Raw genomic sequence first — 22,900 nt, forward strand, 5'->3', positions numbered from 1 at the left:
CCTGTGACTGTGTTTTCCTTTCTAGCCAGTCTGTTGGCATCTTCATTATGAGTCATCTCTTTGCTCTCACAGGTATCTCAGATTCTAAAATACTTTGACTTTCCTGTTGTGTCATTAAACAGCCCAGTCTGGCACTCCTAGACTTCAATATTCCGCTTTGGGGGTGCATCTTTGGCATGGCAGTAATTTCGCCTTGATCTCAGCAATTCTCTGAGTGTGGGGTCATTTGAATAATTTTGGCAGGCTCCCCAGGGATCATTTTATTAAAAAACAGTCTGACTATAGCATGGAACTCATTTACATACAGGTATGACCTATTTATTAACGGGACTGCCTCAGAAATAAGATGAGCTACTTTGTTCTTTTAAGGAGTTAATGCAAAGAAGACAAATTTGATGCAGTCAGTACTAAGGTAGCTTGTTTCAGCAGGGGGCTACATTTGGAGTTCTGCAATTGGCCTCTGCATCCCTGAGCGAGGTAGGTAAGTTTCCAAACCAGATCCATGTCCTCTGCTGGAAAGTGCACCTGGGTGGGTGTTGTTTGAGGGCACAATCGGGCTCGGCTGTGCTGCCCTCTTCAGTCACATAGATTACCGACACTGACTGTCTAGGGCCACATGCGCTCTTCACCATCAAAGGAGTTGACTGAGGCCATTGAAGTATCAAAGATAGTAAACGGTATTGAAAAGGTGAATCTGAAACACTACTTCAGTTTAAACTGTGACAGAAGGACAAGAGGCATGTGCCTACAAGTGAAAGGTACATTCAGGACGGATGCCAGGAAGAGTGACCAGCACTTGGAAAGAACATCAGCTAGGTTAGTGGAGGCAAAAATCTTACATTGAGTTACATTGGAACTCCAGCACAGAAACAGGCCATTCGGTCCAAATGGTCTATGCCGGCGTTTATGCTCCACACGAGCCTCCTCCCTCCCTATTTCATCTAACCCTATCAGCACACCCTTCCATTCCTTTCTCCTTCATATGCATATCTAGCTTCCTCTTAAATGTATCTATGCTATTTGCCTCAACTACTCCTTGTAGTAGCACGTTCCACATTCTTACTACTCTTTGAGTAAAGAAGTTTCTTCTGAATTCCCTATTGGATTTATTAGCGACTATTTTATATTTATGGCCTCTAGTTTTGGACTCCCCCATAAGTGAAAACATTTTCAACACGTCTACCCTATCAAACCCTATCTTTATCTTAAAGACCTCTTATCAGGTCACCCCTCAGCTTTCTCTTTTCTAGAGAAAAGAGCCCCTGCCTGTTTAGTCTTTCATGATAAGTATTTCCTTTCAGTTCTGGTGTTCTTTAAGAGATAGTTGGATGTTTGAGATACTGGGATCATTTCTACTGGAACAGGGAAGGCAAGCAGGAGTTTTAATAGAGGTTTTTGAAGTTATGAAGGGTTTTGGTGGGTGAATAGGAAAAGATTATTTCTCTCATTCAGAAGTCAATAAGGAGCAGTCTTCAATTCATAACTGTCACTAAGAGAGTGAGGAGTGAGGTTAGGAGAAAATTCTTTATCCAGAGATTTGTTAGAGCATAGACTGCCTTGCCACTGGGAGAAACTAAGCAAAGATCTTTACATCTTTTAAGGGAAGGGCAGATAAACATTTGAAGCAGAGGCAGACACAGGGCTATGGGGAGCAAACAGGACAGTGGGATTTGTTTTAGATTGTTGAGGCAAAGAGCCGTCACTGACGCAATGGGCCGAATGGCCTCCTTCTGTGCTGTAAACCTCTATGGATGCTGTGTTGGGGGTGGGAATGGTAGAATTTTTTTCAAGATGAATGAGCTAAGCTAGGCCAAATGGACTTTCTCATCCATATTTACCTTGACATGTAAAGAATGGCCACTTGGGCACGGTACCACAGGGCTGCTGGCACCCATCGAATCATAAACCAACAAGAGCCAGCACTTTTAGGAGAGATGGGGAAAGTTGGAAATAACAATTTTTAAAAATTTTAACAAGGAAAAGTTCACACCTTTTTTTTCTTTTACTTATTCAGCCTCAATATGTTTTGAGTTTTAAAAAATATTTTAAAAATGCCTTAATAAAAACACTCAGATTTTATCTTTAGGGATTTTTTTTTCTGTTTGAACCGGAAAGAGCAGTTTTTGAAGCAAAGTTATTCGCTGTACTGCATTCAAATTGGATAATTTAAATCATATGTAAAAAGACTAAAGGAAACAGATTTATTGTCAAACTGTTATTGTCTTTTATGAATGGACTTGCAACAGCTAGCTAAACTGAAGCAAACTACTTCTACCAGTCTTGCAAATATACTTATGGTTGAAAAATAATCACATTGTAACATTGTAGTACATTATAAACTTCAGAGTTACGGGAAATTCAGTGTAACAAAGAGCATTTTGTCTTTCAATAAGCTTTCATAGCAATGTACAATATTGCACTGTATTTTAATGCATACTGCACTGTCCTGCATATTGTTCCTTTGATAGGTTTGGACATTTACTGTATCTGAAATCATGCTGGCTTCAGAAATAGTTTTCTTCCCAATTTTTTTCTCCCCTTATCTCCTGAAGGAGCTAACTTTTGTCGAGGTGTGGCTCCGCTGGTCCTGGCAGTCCTCTGATACCACTCCCAAGTGTTCATTCTTCAAGTATCGGACTGGACAGTGAGTGTCAGCAGGCCATTTTACCATGGAGGACATCATAGCCGAGCCTAATCCTGTCCACATGCCCACTTCCCAGCAGAAGTTTGGATTATGATCAGGGCTGTGAATGCTGGCTAAGAGATGAGTGTTGACGCCAAATTGTAGCACCCTGCTGCTGTGCTGACTGAGTTCAGTTAACTCAACACAGTACCAGAAATTGAAACTGGGATCTTATGGTCTGTATGGCTTAGTACCACACCATACAGTTTATTTATCCACTGAACCATGAAGGTAACTTGAAAATATTTTTAATCCTTTCTCTGTGCCATATATACCAACACTTCAGCCTGTGTAGCCGTGGCTCAATGGTAGCACTCTTGTCTTTGAGTCAGAAGGTTGTAGATTCAAGTCCCACTCCAGAAACTCGAGTACATAATCCAGACTAACACTCCAGTGCAGTACTGAGGGAGCACTGCACTGTCAGAGGTTCCTTCTTTCGGGTGAGATGTTAAAACCACAGCTCCGTCTGCCCTCTCAGGTGGGTGTAAAAGATCCTATGGCCAAGAAGAATAGAAGAGTTCTCCCTGGTGTTCTAGCCAATATTTATCGCTCAACCAGCGCCTAAAAACAGATCATCTGGTCATTATCTCGTTGCTGTTTGTGGGACCTTGTTGTGCACAAATTGGTTGCCGCATTTCCCTACACTACAATACTGACTACACTTCAAAAGTACTTAATTGGCTGTAAAGCACTTTGGAACATCCTGAGGTCGTGAAAGGAGCTATATGAATGCAAGTCTTTCTTTCACAGACACCCCTTCCAACCCTCAAGTCTCTGTATAACTGAGGATCTACTGTAACCAACTTCTCCACTCCCAATATTACTGTACCTAACGTCCATCGATGGTACATTTTCAAGGTTCATTTTCTCTTGCAAAAGTTGATGTTTAAATGTGTTTGACATTTACAGATTGTGCTGTGCATCTTAAACCAAAGATTCAAACTAAAAAAAAAACAGGCCCTGAAATTACCCCTGGAATTCTAGTGCACAAATATTTAATATGTTCGTCTGCAATTCTTCTCCACTATTTCAGCAGAGCCATTAACCAATTTATTTTAAATGGGTTAACACCTCCACTAAAATAACAGCGTGAGGAATTTCAGACAAACAAGTTTAATCATTCCATGCCAATATCCCAGGATGTACTTTCGGGGCCGTAATCTTTAGACTGTTTAGTAGTTTATTTTGCAGATTCTGTGAAGACCATTTCTTTAGTTAGTAATGTTTACTTATTTTAACTTACAATCTAAGCTTTATAGAAGGATTGTGAGCAAAACAGAGAAAAACAAAAAGGAGATGGAACCCGTAGATGTCCAATGTACAGTGAAAAAGCAGAAAGCTGATCAATGTCATTTTTAAAAAATGTTTTATATCAGAAATTTAGAAAAACCTTGTGTGTAGATTTGCAGTCTCTTATTTCATTCAGTGTAATTTACTATTAGGCTCAGAGGGGGTTGACTTAACTTGGTAGGAGGGGAGAAACCAAACAGGCATGGTCTGACTTTTACAGACAGTCTGCAGGCATTTGCCCAAGAAGCTGTCTGTTGGCTGGTACCATCTCTGTCTGATTTATGTGTGTGTGTTAAGCTTTAAATTGTTGAGTCTCTGGCTGGCTGCAGCAACAGCACCGGATGGTTGGTGCATGTTTTAGCTCAGAGATTTGGCTGAGATCTGTGTCTTGGCTCTGAATCAACTCAAACCTAACACCTGTCTGAGACAATGAGCGTCTTGTTAGCTGTCTGTGATGTGGGGGTCATATTTGTACCATTTGGAAAAGTAAAAAAAAAAGTAAAAGGGAATTTTAAAAAAATTATAAGGAAACTGGTACTAAATTTTGAGGTAAACTTCTTATAACGTTGTGTAATATCTGAAACCTGCAACAAACGGACTGAATTAAAGTTAGAGGGATAAACAAACATTCAATTATGAATGAAAGACTCAGTTTCCCTTTTGTGAATCTAAATTAGATGGATTTGAAAAGCAATTATAAAGGTATACAGCACCTACTGTTAATCCAAGGATTTCATCATCAAATTATTATTTTAGTCACTGCATTTAGTAGAAGCTGATAGCAGTGAGGTGTAGATCAGTCCTTGGCTTTATTCACAGGCCTGTAAAAAAAAATGAGCATGAGGCAAAACATGGGCTATATTCTGCTCTTTGCCTTGGGGCAGGTAGGAGAATCACGTGAGTGAATCTTAGGGAACTTTTACATTGAGAGAGTGCTGTTGATGGCAGGTGTGTGGTACTCCTACCATTGAAAAAACTCTTTAAAGAATCCAACTTCAGCCAGCCAAACGCTATCCAGAGATACACATTTTGGTGGGTCCTGTAGGCTGCCGTTGAATTCTGTGCTTCCTTTGCCTAATACGTGCAGCTATAGGAATAAACACGCAGAGCCTGTTCCATGTCCACATGCGTCAGCATTTAAATAGTGTCATGATGGGATGATTGCAAAGCCTGCCCTGAACTGGACTCAAGTACCAACAGAGCTATAAAAACAGAGAGTGCAATTCTCACTAATTGACTTGAGATAACTTGTTTGATAATATGGGGGCAGATCTCTCAGAGGAGGGAGGTTTTAGAAGCTTGATGGGGATGTAGGAAATGCTATGAGCAAACTGATCCTCTTCCTTTTCCTAATTTTCACATGCTCTTGAGCTTATATGAGGACTAATGAATGCAGCAGCCTTTAACATTTGACCCTATCTCAGAAGTGTTCACAAAATGCATGTGAGATGAAATCAGGGTTTGGGGCTGTAGACAATGCTTTCTGGAACAGGACATCATGGCGCTTCCCAATTCATGCATTTGTTGTCACCAAAATTGCAGACGTGTGCAATGTTGGGTTTCCATTCATAAATTGACACTCAATAGCCCCAATATTTACGGGGAGGCGGGGAGGGAGCGGGGACGCATGTCTGCGGCTGGGAAACCCGGAAATCCCGGGAAGGCGGAGGTCCTTCTGAATTTAACGGCAATTTTTACACCGGCAGCCGGTCAAATTGAGAGACTGGCCGGCTGCTGGGCTGGAAAGCCAGCAGTAGAAGGCTGCTACTGGGGACGGACGCCAGCAATCGGAGAAGATCGAGGGTTGGTGGGGGGAAGGGGGAGGCTCAGAGCGTGGAAGTGAGGAGGGAGGACGAGATCGCGGGGGTGGGGGGGTCGGCCGATCGCAGGGGCGTCTGAAGATTATGGTGGGGGGGGGGGGGTCAGCCAATTCCAGAGAGGGAGGCAGATCACGGCAGAAGATTTGCTTGAGGGGCAGGGGGGACGCACTCCTGCTTCTCCTGGCCCACAAGCAGTGCTGGAAAAGCACTTAGCTGCTGGATCTGTCAGCTCCCGCCACCCTTTAGCTGCCGGGTTTCCCAAGCCCTTGGAAACCCAGTCGCAGCCGTTAAATTCAAATGGCTCCCAAAATCTGAGAAACGGACCTTCATTTAAATATTATATTGACGGACCCGCCTTTCCAGTGTGTGTTACTCGGACGCCCCCAAACCTGCCGTGGTTAAACCAAAAGTAGGTGCGTTCTTGGCGGGTTGGGCTCGGGTTTCACATATTTACCAATTTAACCCCCCTCCCCCCCCCCCCCCCCAACATCAACCATGTACAGGTCAACCATGATCTAATTGAATTGCAGAACAGTCTTGAGGGGTTGAATGGCCTACTCCTGTTCCTAAGTAACGTACTGTGCCACTCAACTGTAGAGTGAGTGAGGTTAATGGGATGGTTCAACACCAATCAATCTTTCAATATTTGTTGTACAAATTGGAGAGCTTTTGCTCAGATGTGAGAATATAGATTGGAGAGTTTCTCGTGTCCATAGAACTACATGTGTGTATGTGTGTGTGAGATAGAGAGAACAGAGGGAGTGGATTCCTACACCTGAGGGCAATTCTGTCAATTTACACCGTAAATATTTTGGGTCTGAGATTGCCTTGTGGGATGCTAATGCATAAACACTTAACATACTCACCTAAAAATTCTCTCCCCTCTATTTTAATGGAGGCATTTACTCATTTATTGTAATTGGGTTAATGACTACACTAAAATACTGAGGAGAGGTATTTCAGACAAATGTGTCCCACAGCATAATTTCAAGGCATATTTCAATTGACAAGAGACTAGTAAAACAGTTTTGTACATACACAGTGGACAACCCGTGGGATGGACTGGCCTGATGCTTATAGACATTTGGGCTCCGAGTAAAGATTTAAATCCAATTCATGGTCACTGTTGTGACTAAAATAAGAAAGAAAAATCTTGCTTTAATATGGCCCCTTTCACATGCTCAGGACATCTGAAAGGCTTCTCAGCCAATTAATTACTCTTGAAATGTAGTCACTGTTGTAATGTAGGCAAATGCAGCAGCTAATTTTCACACAGCAAGGTCCTACAAACAACAATGACGTAAATGACCAGTTAATCTGTTTTGGTGATGTTGGTTGAGAGACAAATGTTTGACCAAGATTCTGGGAGAATTCCCTTACTCTTTTACAAATAATGGCATGGTATCTTTTGCATCCACCAGAGCAGATAGAGGACCTCAGTTTAATGTCTCATCAGAAAGATGGGAGAGATCACTGTAGTGAAGTGATCTTTCCAATGAGGAGTCTTGAACATAGGTTCTGCTGTACAAAGAAAATCTATTTGAATGCAACTGGTGTTTTCCTCATGGTGCCATCGGTTCTCAAATATGGTGTTTGCAAGTGTCCTGATTCCCTTTCATTATTCTGGCCAACATTCTTTCTTACCCCAGAAATAGATTAATTGGTCAATCGCCTCATTGCTGCATGAAGACTCTTGAGCACAAAATGGCCGCCAACAGTCACTGTATTTCAAAGTAATTCATTGTACATGAACCCTTTTGAATGTTTCTGAGAGATGTGATAAAGCATTGTAGATGTATATAAATGCAACATTTTCTTTCCCCCAGACTACAAATCTTCCAGGTTGTACACAACTAAATCGAGGTGGTTTGCAATAGGCTTTCCCCTACAGTTGAAGACGTAAATATGACTTGTCCTTCCATTATTATCAGTGAATCAGTCATAATCTTGCCTGTGCCTAAACCAATGGTTTAGTGACTTCTGTTCTGTTACCTAATAATCTTTTAAGATTACTACACTCTCTCATTAAAATTGTGGGTGCTGTTAATTTAATGTCAATGGTATTTAACCACAAATGGTGACAAAGTCACCATCAAATATTTTTCATATTTCTTGGAGATCGCCTCCTCAAGAATTGATGGCACAATGAGGAAATCAGTCTACAACGACATCACCCACACAGTGTCTGCAACCCACACAGTGTAGGCCTTGCTTAAAAAGAAAACATGTTCGTTTTGATCTTAAAATTTTCAATATTTATCTAGTATGTCCACACATTCTCCTGTTTCTCACCCATCCTGTGCTGGATGGAAGCACCAACGTATCCTGCCCAGGGCCATTTACATGCCTGGGGCCGGCACCAGTTGAAAGGGCAGAAAATGAGGCACAGCTGCCGGCCTCTCAGGCTTAAAGTTGGGTGTTGGGCCTCGGAGAGTGGGACCTCCTGGGTGCCAAGCTCCATCAGCAGCGTGAAGGACTCAATAAGACTTCAACATGCTGGGTTGTGGAGGTGAGGGGAAGGTGGTTAGGTAAAAACCATCAAAATTACACAGCCCTTAAAGTTTTTGGCCTGTCCCAAGGATCCCCGCAGACCCTGCAGTCGGTGCTGTCCACAGCACCATGTTCCTGCCACGTCCCTGCCATGGGGCGTTCAGCAAACAGTCGCATGGGGAAAGTGAGGTGGAGGGCTGGAAACACTCCTTACATCCTCATTAACATAGCTCTGTTGGGCCTGTGCCTGCTGCAAGTGCAGGCCAAGCTCGGCCCCTGCAGGAAAGCCCCAGAAATCCTGGGGCAGTGTAAAAAGGGCGCAGATTTAGGGCTTCCGACACATTTTCCTGTCCTTTTCACTTGAGGAACTGGACAGAGGTCAGGAAAATCAGTACTATGTGCTTTAAACAGAATACCTGACCAATGGTACAGATATGATCTGTTTCCCACATGTAACAATGGATATAGCTCATAAATTCATTGATTGTGGGTCATCAGATCAGTCCACTTGTGGGATCTAAATCAGCCTAGATATTCCAAGTGGTGTTATTTGAACGCCAGCTTTAGCACATTTATTTTAAACCGTTTAACGCCAACATTGAAATAATGCTAATCAGAAAATCTAATCTTCATTGTTAGCCTCTATTTAAGTAAGGCCCGAGGGATTGAGGAGGGAATTGAAGAGGAAACAAGCAACACTAGGAGAAATGCAGTACAAAAGTTGGGGATAAAGGAAAAAAATCCTGGGCGTAATTTTGACTTTAGACAATAATGTAAAACAGCCAAATCAATTCAACCGCCCGTTATACATCTCTCCGATCCTACAATAAGACTGGCGGGCTTAGGAGCCCCGCACTCCTGATTTTTAGTTCATTCTCTTAACGCTTCAAGAACTGAGCCCCTTTGATGCAAAATTGTACAAATTCTGAGTCTCCGCTGCTTATCTTCAGTATAAACCATTAAAATATTCCATTTGACGCCTGTATGTGTTAGGTGAGACTCTTGAGAATTTAGGTCGAGATTCAAAATCCTGTACTTTTTTTGGCAACCAGAAGCTCTGATTGAGGTATTTTGGTGTACACTCTGTACATTTGGCATAAGACTAATTCAGTATGCCAGTGTATTTTAACAGAGCTCTGATAAGAGCCAATATTAGGAGGAACCAAATAGATATATTCTCACACAGCTCCTGAGAATGTTTATTTGGGTCTGTTCAGCCATTCTGTATGCCAGAATCTAGGTGTGGTACTTTACTGGATTACAAGCATTAAATTGTTCATTCCAAGCAGATTTATGTATCTATTTTGGCAGAAAGTGGTGTTTTTAAAATTTTCAGTAGTCTTTGCTTGGACGAATATATCAGACGTCATATTCTCAGGATAAGGGGTCGGCCATTTAGGACTGAGATGAGGAAGAATTTCTTTAGAATTCTCTACCTCGGGGGGTTGTGGATGCTGAGTCATTGAGTATATTCAAAACTGAGAGCGATAGATTTTTGGACACTAAGGGAATCAAGGGATATGGGGATTGGGGTAGGAAAGTGGAGTTGAGGGGTAGAAGATCAGCCACGATCTTATTGAATGGCCTACTCCTGCTCCTATACTATGCTCCTGTCTAATGCCAGTGCACCCAAGGGTGAGAGCAACCAGCCTGAAGCTGTTCACTCAGATGGAGACTCTGGCCTGGAAATTCAATGGTGCTGCACCAGTTTATCGGACACTAAACAGGCACCTAGGCCTCCAATATGGCGGGCAGGAAACGCAAGCTCATTAAGAGCTAGAAGTCCACTGCCTGCCATATTAGTATAGGCAAAAAAACAGGTGTCCAGGGCCCGCAGCTGAAACAGGCATTAGGCCCGCTGCATATGCAAGTGAGGGCTCTTAACGCCTATTTGAGGCCCCCTCTGTAATATTGGTTTGCCCTGAGGCAGACGTTGCCAGCACCAGCTACATTCAGGAAAACATGTAGCCCTTAAAGGGACCTCTGCAGGCAGCTACTAAAAAGGTAAGTTTGTTAAGAATACTGTACCTGAATGTGGAGCCAGGAGGAGCAGGGAACCCCCCACCCCTCCTCCCCGATTACGAATTCCACCCGCTCCCCCCATGATCGTGACCGACCCTCTCCCTCCGTGATTGTCGCCACCTTCCCCCCCCACCACCACACCCCACCCCACCCTGCTCTATCCTGGCCACCGCTACCCTCTCGGTCGTCTCCCTCCCGGTCACAACCCTCTTCCAGTCCCCTTTTAGGACTCACCTGAGGATGCAGCGACCTGATCTTCGAGGCCTCGTCTCCGGCGAGTTGCCTGGGGATGCTCCATTAGGCGTCCACAGCTCGTCAGTTCGATGATGATGAGGCCCAAGGACCAATATTAGGCGCGCCTCGGGCCTATCCAGTCATGCGCAGGGATTGTTCCCTGCGTGCCTGTTTTTGGGCGCGAACAAATTTTCCCCCCTCTGTCTCCATTAACAAGAACCAGCATGGTTTCATTACTACTTTTATAAATGGCACAGCGTGATAAAAGTATAATTAAATTGATTTTTTAGAATTGTATTGATTTTTGTTCTTTCTTGCCTGATTTCATTGAAATCTTATCAAACCATAGAATATGTCAAAGATGTAATGAGTGCACAGGATATAATCAGATCATTAAAAGGACCGTTTCATCAGAGGTGGCACACATTCAGTACAAAAACACTGCAGTGTGATGAGGGTGCCCCTAGTGTCAATTATTTTCTAAAATAAACAAGTATGAGAGGTAGGATTGCACAATGAGTTAGGGCAGTGTCCTTTCAGCTCTGAATTTGAATACACAATAGGCTGATAGAGTGGAAATCATTTCTCTCTGCTGAATATAAAGATCCTACATGAAATGAGCTTGGAGAAACCAAACATATATCCTAGTGGACCAAAAAAAAAAGCCACAATACAAAAATGGCCCACAACTTGGCACAAGAATGGTTGGTGTGGAAAGTGGAAAAGTTCAATATAAAGCAGTCGGGCATGTTCTTATGAAGATGGGATGGAGGCACATTTTGGGGGCAGAGTAGAGAGGCTATACTGCATATTATACTTGATCTGCAAATGCTTAATGATGACAATGGTTGCCCAACCTGGTAAAGTTTATTTCCCAGCATTGACAGCCCTCATCTGAACAAGCAGAAAACTCCATTAAAAGAGACTTTTTTATTTATATATATATATAAAAGAAAACTTCAATTCTTTGGGCTTAGGACAGGATGGGATAGTTTTTAACATAAAGGCCTCATGTAGACTTTGTCAAGGTTTCAGAGAGAGAACGTCTTGGGGAGTGAGAAGGTGGTTGGGTAAGAATGAGCAGAAGTAGACTGCGCCCCTTTCTCAAATGGGCCACCTTGTCTGCACAGCCGTGATCCTGGTTCCCTACCACTGGCAAGAGGTAAAAGTACCATTACTGCAGGTGCTGGGGCAAAACAGATGTTTGTACCAACAAGTGGGATTCTGTAACATGACATTTACTTGCGTTGGCACCTTGTGTAAGCTGGAACATTGGCGACTTATGCGTTCTTTTAAAAAGCAAAGTGCACATTTTCTAATGTCTGTGAGTAACTTTCAGATAAGCCCACATCTGACTCACCTCTCCCTCTCTTTGTTAAGTACAGAGCGCCCTTGGTCGCTTTCAGCTGGGTTATGTTAACAGCCAGTCATGCTGCTGGCTGGGATAAATAGATCTAATCAATGTGTTAGGGAATTTGTGAGGCTCTTGCAGTGGAATTGATGCAGTTTAGCTCAGGCAGGCACTCTTTTGCCGTGGATAAATTCCTGTGAAATGCATTGACCAGAAAACCATGTTTAATGAAAGGTGTACCGTATGTAACTTCTAAAAATAACTACGGCAATGGACCTTTTCAAGTGTGTCAAATGTCAAACACAAAAACTTCTATGTTTTCCTTGATGTTTTTCCCTTATTGGCCCTGGGCTTTTTACTGTTTTTTTTGCCTCTCCCAGGAGATTACATGGCTGCAGGGGTGGGGGGGAAGGGGGAGAGGGAGGGAGGAAATGTTTAGTCACGATGCTCTGGCCATCATGTGTGTGGGGTAGGCTTGATAGACCAACAGGTCTTTTCCTGCCCGTCAATTGCGTATGTTGGTATATTTGCTGCCATTCCTATGTTACAATTAAAGTAGTTTTTGCCCCTTGATTTTTTTTAATAAAGTTTCTGCTGAGGTTTCAGTTGTAAAGCAAACCAACATTTTTTTTTCTCCCTCTTTTCACAGATGCCAGGCAAATACAGCCTTCTCCGCCATGGACCTATGACCAGTCATACCCCTATCTTGGGCAGATCTCAACACCCTCTGTTCATCCTGCAACACCCATCTCTCCCGGGCGAGCAAGTGGGATGCCGACAATCACAGCAGAAATTTCCAGCAGGCTTTCAGGTGAGCAGCAAGTCCTCGGAGATTAAACCTGAGGGGCTAGGTGACATTCCGTTGGGAAAAAGACAGAGGTTACAAATGTCCTGGGCAAGGTTGCCCCCATGAGCTTACTGCAGGTAGTGCAGGTTGCATGTTAAATCAGAGTGAGGGCTGGCTAATGTATGTTTGATTAAATGTGTGTACTTATTTATAAAAGCACAGATGTACCATACCTGCTTGTACTACCCTAATGAGCTCTGAGCATCAAGACGCATCTAAACATATAACTATTATAATATTTATGCTGCAGCTCCACTGAAACAAATTAGTATCTTAATGCTAAACTAAATTTAAACAGCCTCTGAGTAGTCATTAAGTCCGAAACCGACTTTGATAAATAGGTCATTAAAGGAGGTGAAATTCATCTTAATGAGGAACAGGAGAAAGCCTCCCTTTTTCTTCTTAGTTGACAATCTACTAACAAAATGACAGGGACGTGCAAATTTGGACAGTGTAATTTCTGAGAATGCTATATCATTAGCAGGTTATTAATAATGGAGCAAACAAGGCATTTTATTAACAGAAGAATTTCATCCATTACTAGATCAATAACAGCAAAAAGTTGGCATGTTTTGGATCCTTCTTGTCTTAGAAAAAAACACAGTTTGTAAAGAAGACTATACAGCATTATCATATTGCAGAGTGACAAATGGAAATATCAGAGGAGGTGTGGGGCAGATGCTTCAAAAATAAAGTGTTTGAAGACAGATTGAGGCTGTGAAGTAGATTTCTGCACAGGAGTTTATGTGCACTCTCAGGCTGGAGAAGAATCAATTGCTGTCATTAATGTATTGAATATTCAGCCTTTAAGGGAACTATTCTGGGGCACTGTGAATTTAAAAATAATCAGCTATTTTAGGTACCAGGGCATGGTAAAATGTGGGTTTGTATCTAATTTCAGTGAGATTTCAATATCAGTTGAGTAAACAGATGCAGGGAGAGAAAGCCAGCCAATGAGAACAACAACTTGCATTTATATAGCATCTTTTAATGTAGAAAAATGTCCCACGGCGTTTTGCAGAGGCCTAATCAGACAAAAATGGACACCAAGCCAAGGAAGGAGATATTAGGAGGAGAGGTGGGCTTTAAGGAGGGCTTAAAGAAGGTGGAAAGGCAGAGGGGTTTAGGGAAGGAATTCCACTGTGCGGCCTAGACGACTGAAGGCACGACCACCAATGGTGAGGTAATGGGGGGATGCACAAGAGGCCAGAGTCAGAGGAATGAAGAGTTCTGGAGAGGGTGGTTGTAGGGCTGAAGGAGGTTACAGACATAGGAAGGGGCAAGGCCATGAAGGAATTTAAACAGGAGGATGAGAATTTCAAATTTGAGGCCTTGAGGGACTGGGAGCCAATGTAGGTGAGCAAGGGACGGAGTGATGAGTGAGCGGGACTTGTTGCGGGATAGGATATAGGCAGCAGGATGAACTGAAGTTTTCTATCTGAGGATAGAAGGCCAGCCAAGTGAGCATTGGAATAGTCGAGTCTGAAGGTGACAAAGGCATGGATGAAAGCTTCAGCAGCTGGGCTGAGGCAAGGCGGTGGCATGTAATATTATGGAGGTGGAAGCAGGTGGTCTTTGTGATGGGGTACATGGGGTCGGAAGCTCAGCTTGAGGTAACATAGGATGCCGTGCTTGCAAACAGTCTGCTTCAACCTGAGACAGTGGCTGGGAAGGAAGATGGAATTGGTGGATAGGACCCAGGGGCCAAAGACAATGACTTAGGTCTTCCCCAGTGGTTAACTGGAGGAAATTGCGGCTCATACAAGACCAAATGTCAGATAAGCAGTCAGACTGTACAGAGACAGTGGAGGGGTCGAGAGAGGTGGTGGAGAGGTACAGCTGGGTGTCGTCTGTGTACATGTGGAAGCTAACCCTATGTCTTTGGATGATGTTGCAAGGGGCAGCATGTAGATGAGGAAGAGGAGGGGTCAAGTCCTTGGGGGACTCCAGTTAGGTAATGCTGCAGGGCCAGGAAAAGAAACCATTGCTGGAGATGCTCTGGCTATAATTGAATAGGTAAGAGTGGAACCAAGGGAAGCTAGTCCCACTGAGCTGGACAACATAGGAGAGGCGTTGGAGGAGGATGGTGTGGTCGACCGTTTCAAAGGCTGCAGAGAGGTTGAGAGGATGAGAAGAAAATGACTACAGGCACAGAAGATGTCAACATCACAAGCCTCCCAGTGTGTGGTGGCAGACTCCAAAGAGAGGTGACTTAATTGGCTACTTGGTCAAGAAATTCTGTGTTCAGCCCCTATCTATAGTTCTCCTTCAAAAACACACCAATTCCCCAGCTGCTGTCAGACCACAGGCTGCAATGCTCCTAATCCAGGGACTAAGAGTATTCAAGAACTACTTGAAGTGACTCATTCTCCAGTGTTTCTTCCTCCACATCTTTGTCACCTCCAAACTCAACTATTCCAAACAATTCATCACTGCTTGGAGGTACCTCCCCTTCATAATGTGGGCAATCTCAAGAACTTATCAAGCCAAGAATTGTAAGGTAATTTCCAAAATTTACCATTGGTAGAAAACTAACAGCTTTAGAGGAATGGTGCACCTTCAGATTAGAGGTGGCGACAGGTTCTCTCAGTGAAATATGAGACAGGAAAAACAAGAATAGGGTTTTTCCCAAGGGAAAAAAAAAACTCTCCTCGGTAGCTGAGACTTTATGCAGGCCCAGAGGAGACGCTAATATTTAAGACAATCTTCACTTTTATTTCCAATTGTCATTAAAAAATAAACTCAGATAACCCTGGATTCATTTATGTCCACAACTGCCTGCTAGACGTTGTTGAGGAAGTCATAGCTTGGCTCGTTTCACTATGTCTGTTTTAACAGTCTGGTTGCTTTCACAAAGCCGCCACACCTTGTCTGACAGACATCTCCAGGACTTGTCACCTGTGAAAAAAACATTTTCATCTTCCTGCCAAATCATAGTTGCGGTGGATCACATTAATCTGAGTCATACTGGAGATTCTGTCCAGCTGGCTGCTGAAAAACAGCCTCTAGTTCCTTAAGGCATTCAATCCTTTGAGTGCAGGTAAAACAGTACAAGTTGTGCAGATATATGCAAGTTGGTCCCAGTGAAACAATGAGAGAATTCCACATTGAAAGATGCAGAGATCACTGAGGATCCACCTGGAATGAGCTCTATCTATGCCGTTGCTGCTAGCCAATGCTAACAAGCAACCGTGAGCTGTCCAGAAACTATAATGGGATGGAGAATGACAAATCTCCTTAAGTATCAACAACATGTATTTTAGATTCATTTATACTGCAATGTAGGTTGTAACAGCTCTTTATTTGTTAGTTGCCAAGCCTGGCTGGAAATTTTTATTTAGAATTCATTATCAGATTCTCACACACACACACATGGACCTCTCACCTGATCACTCAGTTTCATAGTGCAGTAAGTTGTCTCAAAATTGCACTGACAGCATGGAAATGTAAACTCCTAAAATACTGCAAATATACAAAGTGGTTCATCCAGTTTTGTCACTTTGTACTTCAGCGGATTATATAAAACAAACTAAATTGAATGTGTACCTGATTTAACTTTTTGCAGACTGGAGTGGCATTCCTGAAGCTAAAGCTAAACTGTACCTCGATAGCAGTTGTTTTTTTCAGGGGAGGAGGGTGAAGGTAATGGGTTGCTTGTAAAACGCTGTGAATTAAGCAATGTCAGCATTAGAATGTAGTTTGAGACCTACAGTTCTGTGGGTCGCTAACCAGAGATCACAGATTTAAAATAATTGGCAAAAGAACTAGAGGGGAAATTAGGAGAATTTTTTTCTCACAGACGGTTGTTAAGATCTGGAACACACTACCTGAAAGGGTGGTGGAAGCAGATTCCGTAGGAACTTTCAAACGGCAATTGGACATGTACTTGAAGTGGACTAATTTGCAGGGTTATGGGGAAAAAGCTGGGGAGAGGGACTAAATCGGACAGCTCTTTTAAAGAGCCGGCACAGCACGATGGGCCAAATGGCCTCCTTCTGTGCTGTAAGATTCTATGATTCTACATAGTTCATGGCAGCCTAGTGGCTATTGGATATGGTTGCATGGTGGTCATTGTAATGGACTAGCAGCCTAGAGCTCATCATTTCTAATCCCACCATAAATCCAATAAATCTAGTAATTTGTGGGCAGGCACCAGTAAAAATGACCATGAAAACTGCCAGATTGTTGTAAAATTCCAACGTTTACACAAATGAACCTGCCATCCCTACCTGTTCTGTCCCAAATGTGATTCTAGTCCCACACTACATGCAACTAGGGATGGCCAATAGATACTACCTTGTCAGTGCTGCCCACGTTCCAAGAACAATTTAAAAAATAGTCACAGCCTTAGCCAGGCTGAGGGGCTCGTTTGTAGCATAAACACTGGCATAGACCAGTTGGGCCGAATGGCCTGTTTCTGTGCTGTACATTCTATGCAATTGTATGCACTCACCAGCAGTCAGCAGGAGAGCTAAGAGCAGGCCTTTTTGACACTTAGATTGGGAACTGTGCGTGGCATGAGCAGCACTGAAGGAGGATTTTTTTTAAAATTACTACCTTTAAATCACACTCTGCAATATTAGCAAGGAATGGATTAGTGCATTTGAACTAAACTCCTTTGTCCACTATTTTAACAAAACCCATAATATTGTTAAGATAACAGATGGGGGATTTTTTTTTCCAAATGTGTTATCATATTTGCTACTAATGTCACACATTTCAATATCAACTTCGATGTGCTTCTCCTAACTTCTACTTAATAATAAACATTAGAAACACAGAGAAAATCGTTAATGCTGTGTTGCGTGAGAGAAAACCTTTGCAAACTGAAAAAGGTATTTGAGACTCAGAGTTAAGCAGCCTTAACATTTCTTGCACAAGTTCTTTGTTGTACCACAGTTGATTCTGAGTGAAAGCAAACCGAAGGGCTGATCTTTCTGCTGCTATAACACGTTTGGATTTGTTTAAGAGAAGTAAACAGCACTATTAGAATCTTGCAGACCTTTGCTCTTGCCTGTCCTTATTTCAGAGAATTTCTGGGATGAGTGCAATACATTGAGAAAAGAAACCAAAGGACTTTTTGGCTTGATTTCTTTTTTTTTAATGTTTTCTGCAATAGGTTTTCAATGTTTTTTTTCCCAAATGCGAGCAACCTAAAGCATAATAAGATTGAACTCTCAAAGCCATTAAGGACAACTTGTCTCAGTCACTGATAGCTGTTGGTGCAGGTTAAATGTTACTCAATGTTATGCAATCCGAAATTAAATACTGTATAGGAACCCAGAGAGTTCTTTTCCTTAGTCACACCTGTGCAGTCAGGGGGAGGGGAAGAGAGAATTGTGTGTGTAGGTTTGTCTGATTGTGCATATTACATAGAATTACATAGAATGTACAGCTCAGAAACAGGCCATTCGGCCCAACAGGCCTATGCCAATCTTTATCCTCCACACAAGCCTCCTCCCATCCCTGTTCATCTAACCTATCAGCATAACCTTCTATTCCTTTCTCTCTCGTGTGTTTATCTAGCTTCCCCTTAAATACATTTGTGCTAGTCGCCTCAACTACTCCTTGTGGTAGCGAGTTCCACATTCTAACCACTCTCTGGGTAAAGAAGTTTCTCCTGAATTCTCCATTGGATTTATTAGTGACTATCTTATATTTATGGCCGCTAGTTTTGGTTTCCCCACAAGTGGAAATATCTTCTCTATGTCTACCCTATCAAACCCTTTCATAAACTTAAAGACCTCAATCAGGTCACCCCTCAGCCTTCACTTTTCTAGAGAAAAGAGCCTCAGCCTGTTTAATCTTTCCTGATAGGTATAACCTCTCAGACCTGATATCATCCTTGTAAATCTTTTTTACACATTCTATATCCTTTTTATCCACTATTGATGAGGTGATTTCCACATTCAAATCGCTCCCATGCATGGTTTGACTCCCCGCATTCACAAATAAATCACTCTATCCCTCCTGAGACAGCTGTAAAATGTTCACACTTGATAGTTTGGTTAGTAGGTTTAGTCAAGGGAAATAATCTCTTCCATGGTATTTCTTAGCAACACTTCCCCCCTCCCCCCACTCTTCTTTTAAAGTCATTCCCCTTTAATTTTCCTTGGTCATCTGACACCACATACCATCTGGTACCATGCACATGGATGACCTGCCTGTTGGACTCTGCCATCAACCCTAAACTAAACTATTGGAAGATCCAGGATTGTCTCGCCATTTGATCTTCCCTTGTCATACAATTGGGAAACCCTTGGCCTCTGTTGACATTTACTCTGTGTATGGCTGAGATAGGGGACATCAGTAGTACAATCACATGCATGAACCTACTCTGGTACGCTGCGATGCTGTGCTTTCCTGTCCATTGCACATTTTTATGCAGTAATCAGAATGCATGAGATTGCATCAGCGCAGTGGAGCCAAAATGTAGTTGTGGATCAGACCTGCATGTCTGGATAACTCGTGGGCAATTCTTCGTCACATATCCACTGTTCATGGATGTGCTGAGTGGTTAATTGCAATATTTTTCATTCTTGCACATTATGGGAAAGTTTTGAGTCCATAGAATGTCTCCTGGCACCACATACCACCTTGTATGTCCATGCTTGCTATAAGATTTACACCAAATTACCAGTTAGGTCTCAGACTCTGAATATATGTAAATGATTGTCAGCAGTGAACTAACTGGGTCTATATTTCCTTGCAGGTGCCTCTGATCTAACAGCATTTGGCGACCCAAGAATGGGCATCGACCGTCAATTCTCAGCCCTCCCTTCTCTCTCTGATGGTCGCTTCTCAGATCCTCGAATGCACTACCCAGGAGCCTTTGCATACACGCCCACTCCAGTCACTGCTGGGATAGGAATTGGCATGTCTGCCATGACAACTGCAGCGCGTTATCACACTTACCTGCCTCCCCCTTACCCAGGTTCTGCCCAAGGTCAAGCTGGACCCTTCCAAACCAGCTCTTCTCCTTACCATCTATATTATGGCACCTCAGCTGGGTCCTACCAGTTTTCTATGATGACGGGGGGAGACCGGTCACCACCCCGCATTCTACCACCCTGCACTAATGCATCCACAGGATCCAGCCTACTCAACCCAAACCTTCCCAATCAAAGTGATGTGGTGGACGCAGGTGGGAGCCATAGCAACTCCCCAACAAATATGAGCACCACAGGAAGACTGGAAGAAGCCGTGTGGAGGCCATATTGACTGTGAATCATCTTCAACTCAAATCAGAAAGCCTAGAGATCCTTTCAGCGATGACAAAGCAAGTGCAAGCTTCCCATTAGATTTGGGAACATTGTGGACACTGTGAAAGCTTTGATCGGGATCATTGAGTGTGAAAGGAAAATATTGCATTTGTTTGGTTACCCGTTGCCAAGTTTGTGTAGTCAAACAAAGTTTTTGTCGTCCTTTAAGGTTCATCTGAGCTGTTTTGCATCTACTGACAAAAAAATCTTTTTGTCTCGCACCTTACCTTGTATGAAGCAAAACAGTTTTATTTTTATTTTTGCCTGATTTGTATTTTCCGTCTTGCTATTGGCACTGAGAAAATAAATTGATGTCTTTGCCTTCAGATGGGAGGAACTAGCCAGCTTACCTTTTTGTCTGTCATTGTTTTCCTTTCTCAGAAAGTTGCCGCTCCAGTTTTCAGTCGAATTGACTACTGTGCAGCCAGTAATGCAAGAGGTCAGATAGTTTCTTTTTTTAAATTGAATTTCTTTTTTGAAAAAAAAAGCCAAAAAAGACAGAAAACACTTTTGTTAAGGAAATGGGGCAAATTTGCATTGCAGCAAATATATGCAGTAAAGCTGGACGTTATTTTATGTTTCATTTCGACGATTGTGTTAGTTACTTTACTTTCATTACATTCAGACAGGCAGCGATTGCTTGAAATGCACCAGGAGCACTAACATTAAAAATGTATTTTTATATGTTTTCCAAGCGTCTTTTTTTTAATTAAATGATGGCTGCCTCTCATTTGGAGACCACGGTGGAGAGGTAGAACAAGCACCAGGCTTTATCGTGTCCTGGGTTTTGGGAGAGAGCGGGATTCATGCTTGCTGCAGGATGAGACGCACAAATGCGTTTCCATCCGTGGGGACAAGCTGACGCACTCCTCACTTAGGCATATTGAGGATTACATCGAAAATCACGTGCAAATTTTACGTATTGTCTGAGAGAAGTTGATCTGAGCCTATTTGGTACAGAGTAAATTATTACAGTGATGTTTATAGTGGTGGAAAATACCTTGGTGGACTTGAGAGCTTTAAATCTTGCACGTGCATTTATAGGTTTGGGTGGAGTAAACAGTACGGCATTGTAAAGTGTGTTGATGCAGAATGAAGATGCCATTGAAGTTGACAAATCTTCTGGCCCTTATGTCAGGGTTTTTTTTTTCCTTCCTTCTGCCAGAGTCAGATGTTTGTTCGCCCAAAGAGGTATCTCATGTATTAAAAGTTCTGTTTGTCCCGGCAGCTAATGGCTGGTAATAGTGCTAGTGGAAATGAGTAAGAAGCATTTCAAGATGGTCGCCGATTGACACTTAAGACCATAGTGAACCCTGAAGCTTTGTAAACATATATTTGAAAGACGAAAGGTGGTCAGCCAACACTGCAATATCAAATGGCTCCAGTCGTGTCAGACACCAGAGGAAGACAGGCACAGGGGCAGTAGATCTCAAATCCATCTAAGTTCTGCTCTGGTTACTGGACCTAATTGCCAACAAGTCGTGGCTTTTATAGTAATTGGTTGAATGTTATTTAATTTACATTGTGAGTGTATAATTTCAATTGCTGGTCAACACAAAAGATCATGGGAAAGCAGGACTTTAAGTCAGTGTTTCAAAGACTGGAACACGATTAAAATTAGGAAGGTCTCGGGCTGCAGGCAGCAAAATAGCTGGATTTGTTATTTAAAGATTTGGTTTCCAAGAGTTCCTTATTGATTCTTTAAGACAATATATAAGGGGCATTTATGTCTATTTGCTACCTTAAGATATGTCAGCTGTCTTAAATATGTATGCAGTGTGTTGACAAAAGACTGGATAATTTACGTAATTCTGATGAGCTAAAAATGTTATCAGTTTCTTGAGTCAAGCTCATTATTGTATCTATATTTGTAAATAAGCAAGAGTTTTTTTTTCAAAAGAAATCTTCCAGCTAGTCATTGCTATTAATTGTACAGACACCACTCCGCTTCAGACTTTTCTTTCAAAGACTTAACACTTTTTTTGGTCAAACAACTTCTCAATTGCATTCGCAAAAATCCTGTAGTTTTTGCTGTTGTTTTTCGAACCTAGATGTTGTAGGTGTTACACCCATTAAGAAAGCACTTCCTGTTCACTGCAACCTGGCTGTTAGACGTCTTTTTTCCAGCACAGCAGATAACTCCCGCGGTGAATGGTATCCAGAGCGGCTGGACTGCTGCAGGTTTTCTGATGAACATATTGACATTCATACTCTTTGTACCAAAGTTTGTTGAACAATTTCATAGTTATATTGTGGCTGGCTAATAAATTAGTTTGTTGGACAAGTATTGACTTGTATCAGTTTATTATCTTTCTGGTATTTGATTCCCTTCCCCCATAAGGCGCTGGCTCGCGTTGGAATATGGTTTCTCTCTGGTACCTTGACCATGGAAGCTGAGCCCAATCCTCTTCTTACCCAATGCCCATACGTATGCACTTTGCAGTAGGGAACATAAGGCATTGATTAGGACTGGGAACTCTGCTGGTTTTTCCCCTCCCTCTCCTAGGAACACTGAAGCTATGTGGAGTGTTATGGAAATCACTTCAATACCTCATCTGATTCCAGCAAAGAGTGGGAATGGGGCCATCTCTGTTACTTACACAGACACTGGTCATATTAATTCCTGGTATTCTACTGTTAACTACAACTTCTAAATTAAACTTTTCAAAGATTCTGCCACAGCTGCTAATCTTTCAGCATGATTGGCAGCACCCATCAGCAGCATAGAGCACAATGTCCATCAGCATCTGCACTGAAAGCTCTTGTCAGGGCAAAATGATTCAAAAAGGAGTCCTGTGAAATTGACAATAAACATTTACAATGTAATAAGAGTCCGGCATATAATGCAAGTAACACATTAAATGTGTCCATTGTACAAAAAAAACCTGTCACGTTTTTCTG

The 22,900-nt window shown here is 42.5% G+C and overlaps 1 protein-coding gene across 6 annotated transcripts in view; it reads left to right on the forward strand.

Moving 5' to 3' along the window:
- runx1 (RUNX family transcription factor 1) overlaps positions 1-22,283 on the forward strand; it is a 191,867-nt gene extending 169,584 nt beyond the window's left edge. For all 6 annotated transcript variants that reach the window (XM_067993230.1, XM_067993231.1, XM_067993235.1 and 3 more), the window contains 2 exons: positions 12,540-12,701; positions 19,450-22,283. In XM_067993230.1, coding sequence (XP_067849331.1) covers positions 12,540-12,701; positions 19,450-19,958 — 671 coding nt within the window. In that variant the 3' untranslated portion in view covers positions 19,959-22,283. The remainder of the gene's footprint in view (positions 1-12,539; positions 12,702-19,449) is intronic.
- Positions 22,284-22,900: the final 617 nt, after the last annotated feature.

This window comes from Heptranchias perlo, chromosome 11 (assembly GCF_035084215.1).
Source record: "Heptranchias perlo isolate sHepPer1 chromosome 11, sHepPer1.hap1, whole genome shotgun sequence".
Lineage (NCBI taxonomy): Eukaryota > Metazoa > Chordata > Chondrichthyes > Hexanchiformes > Hexanchidae > Heptranchias > Heptranchias perlo.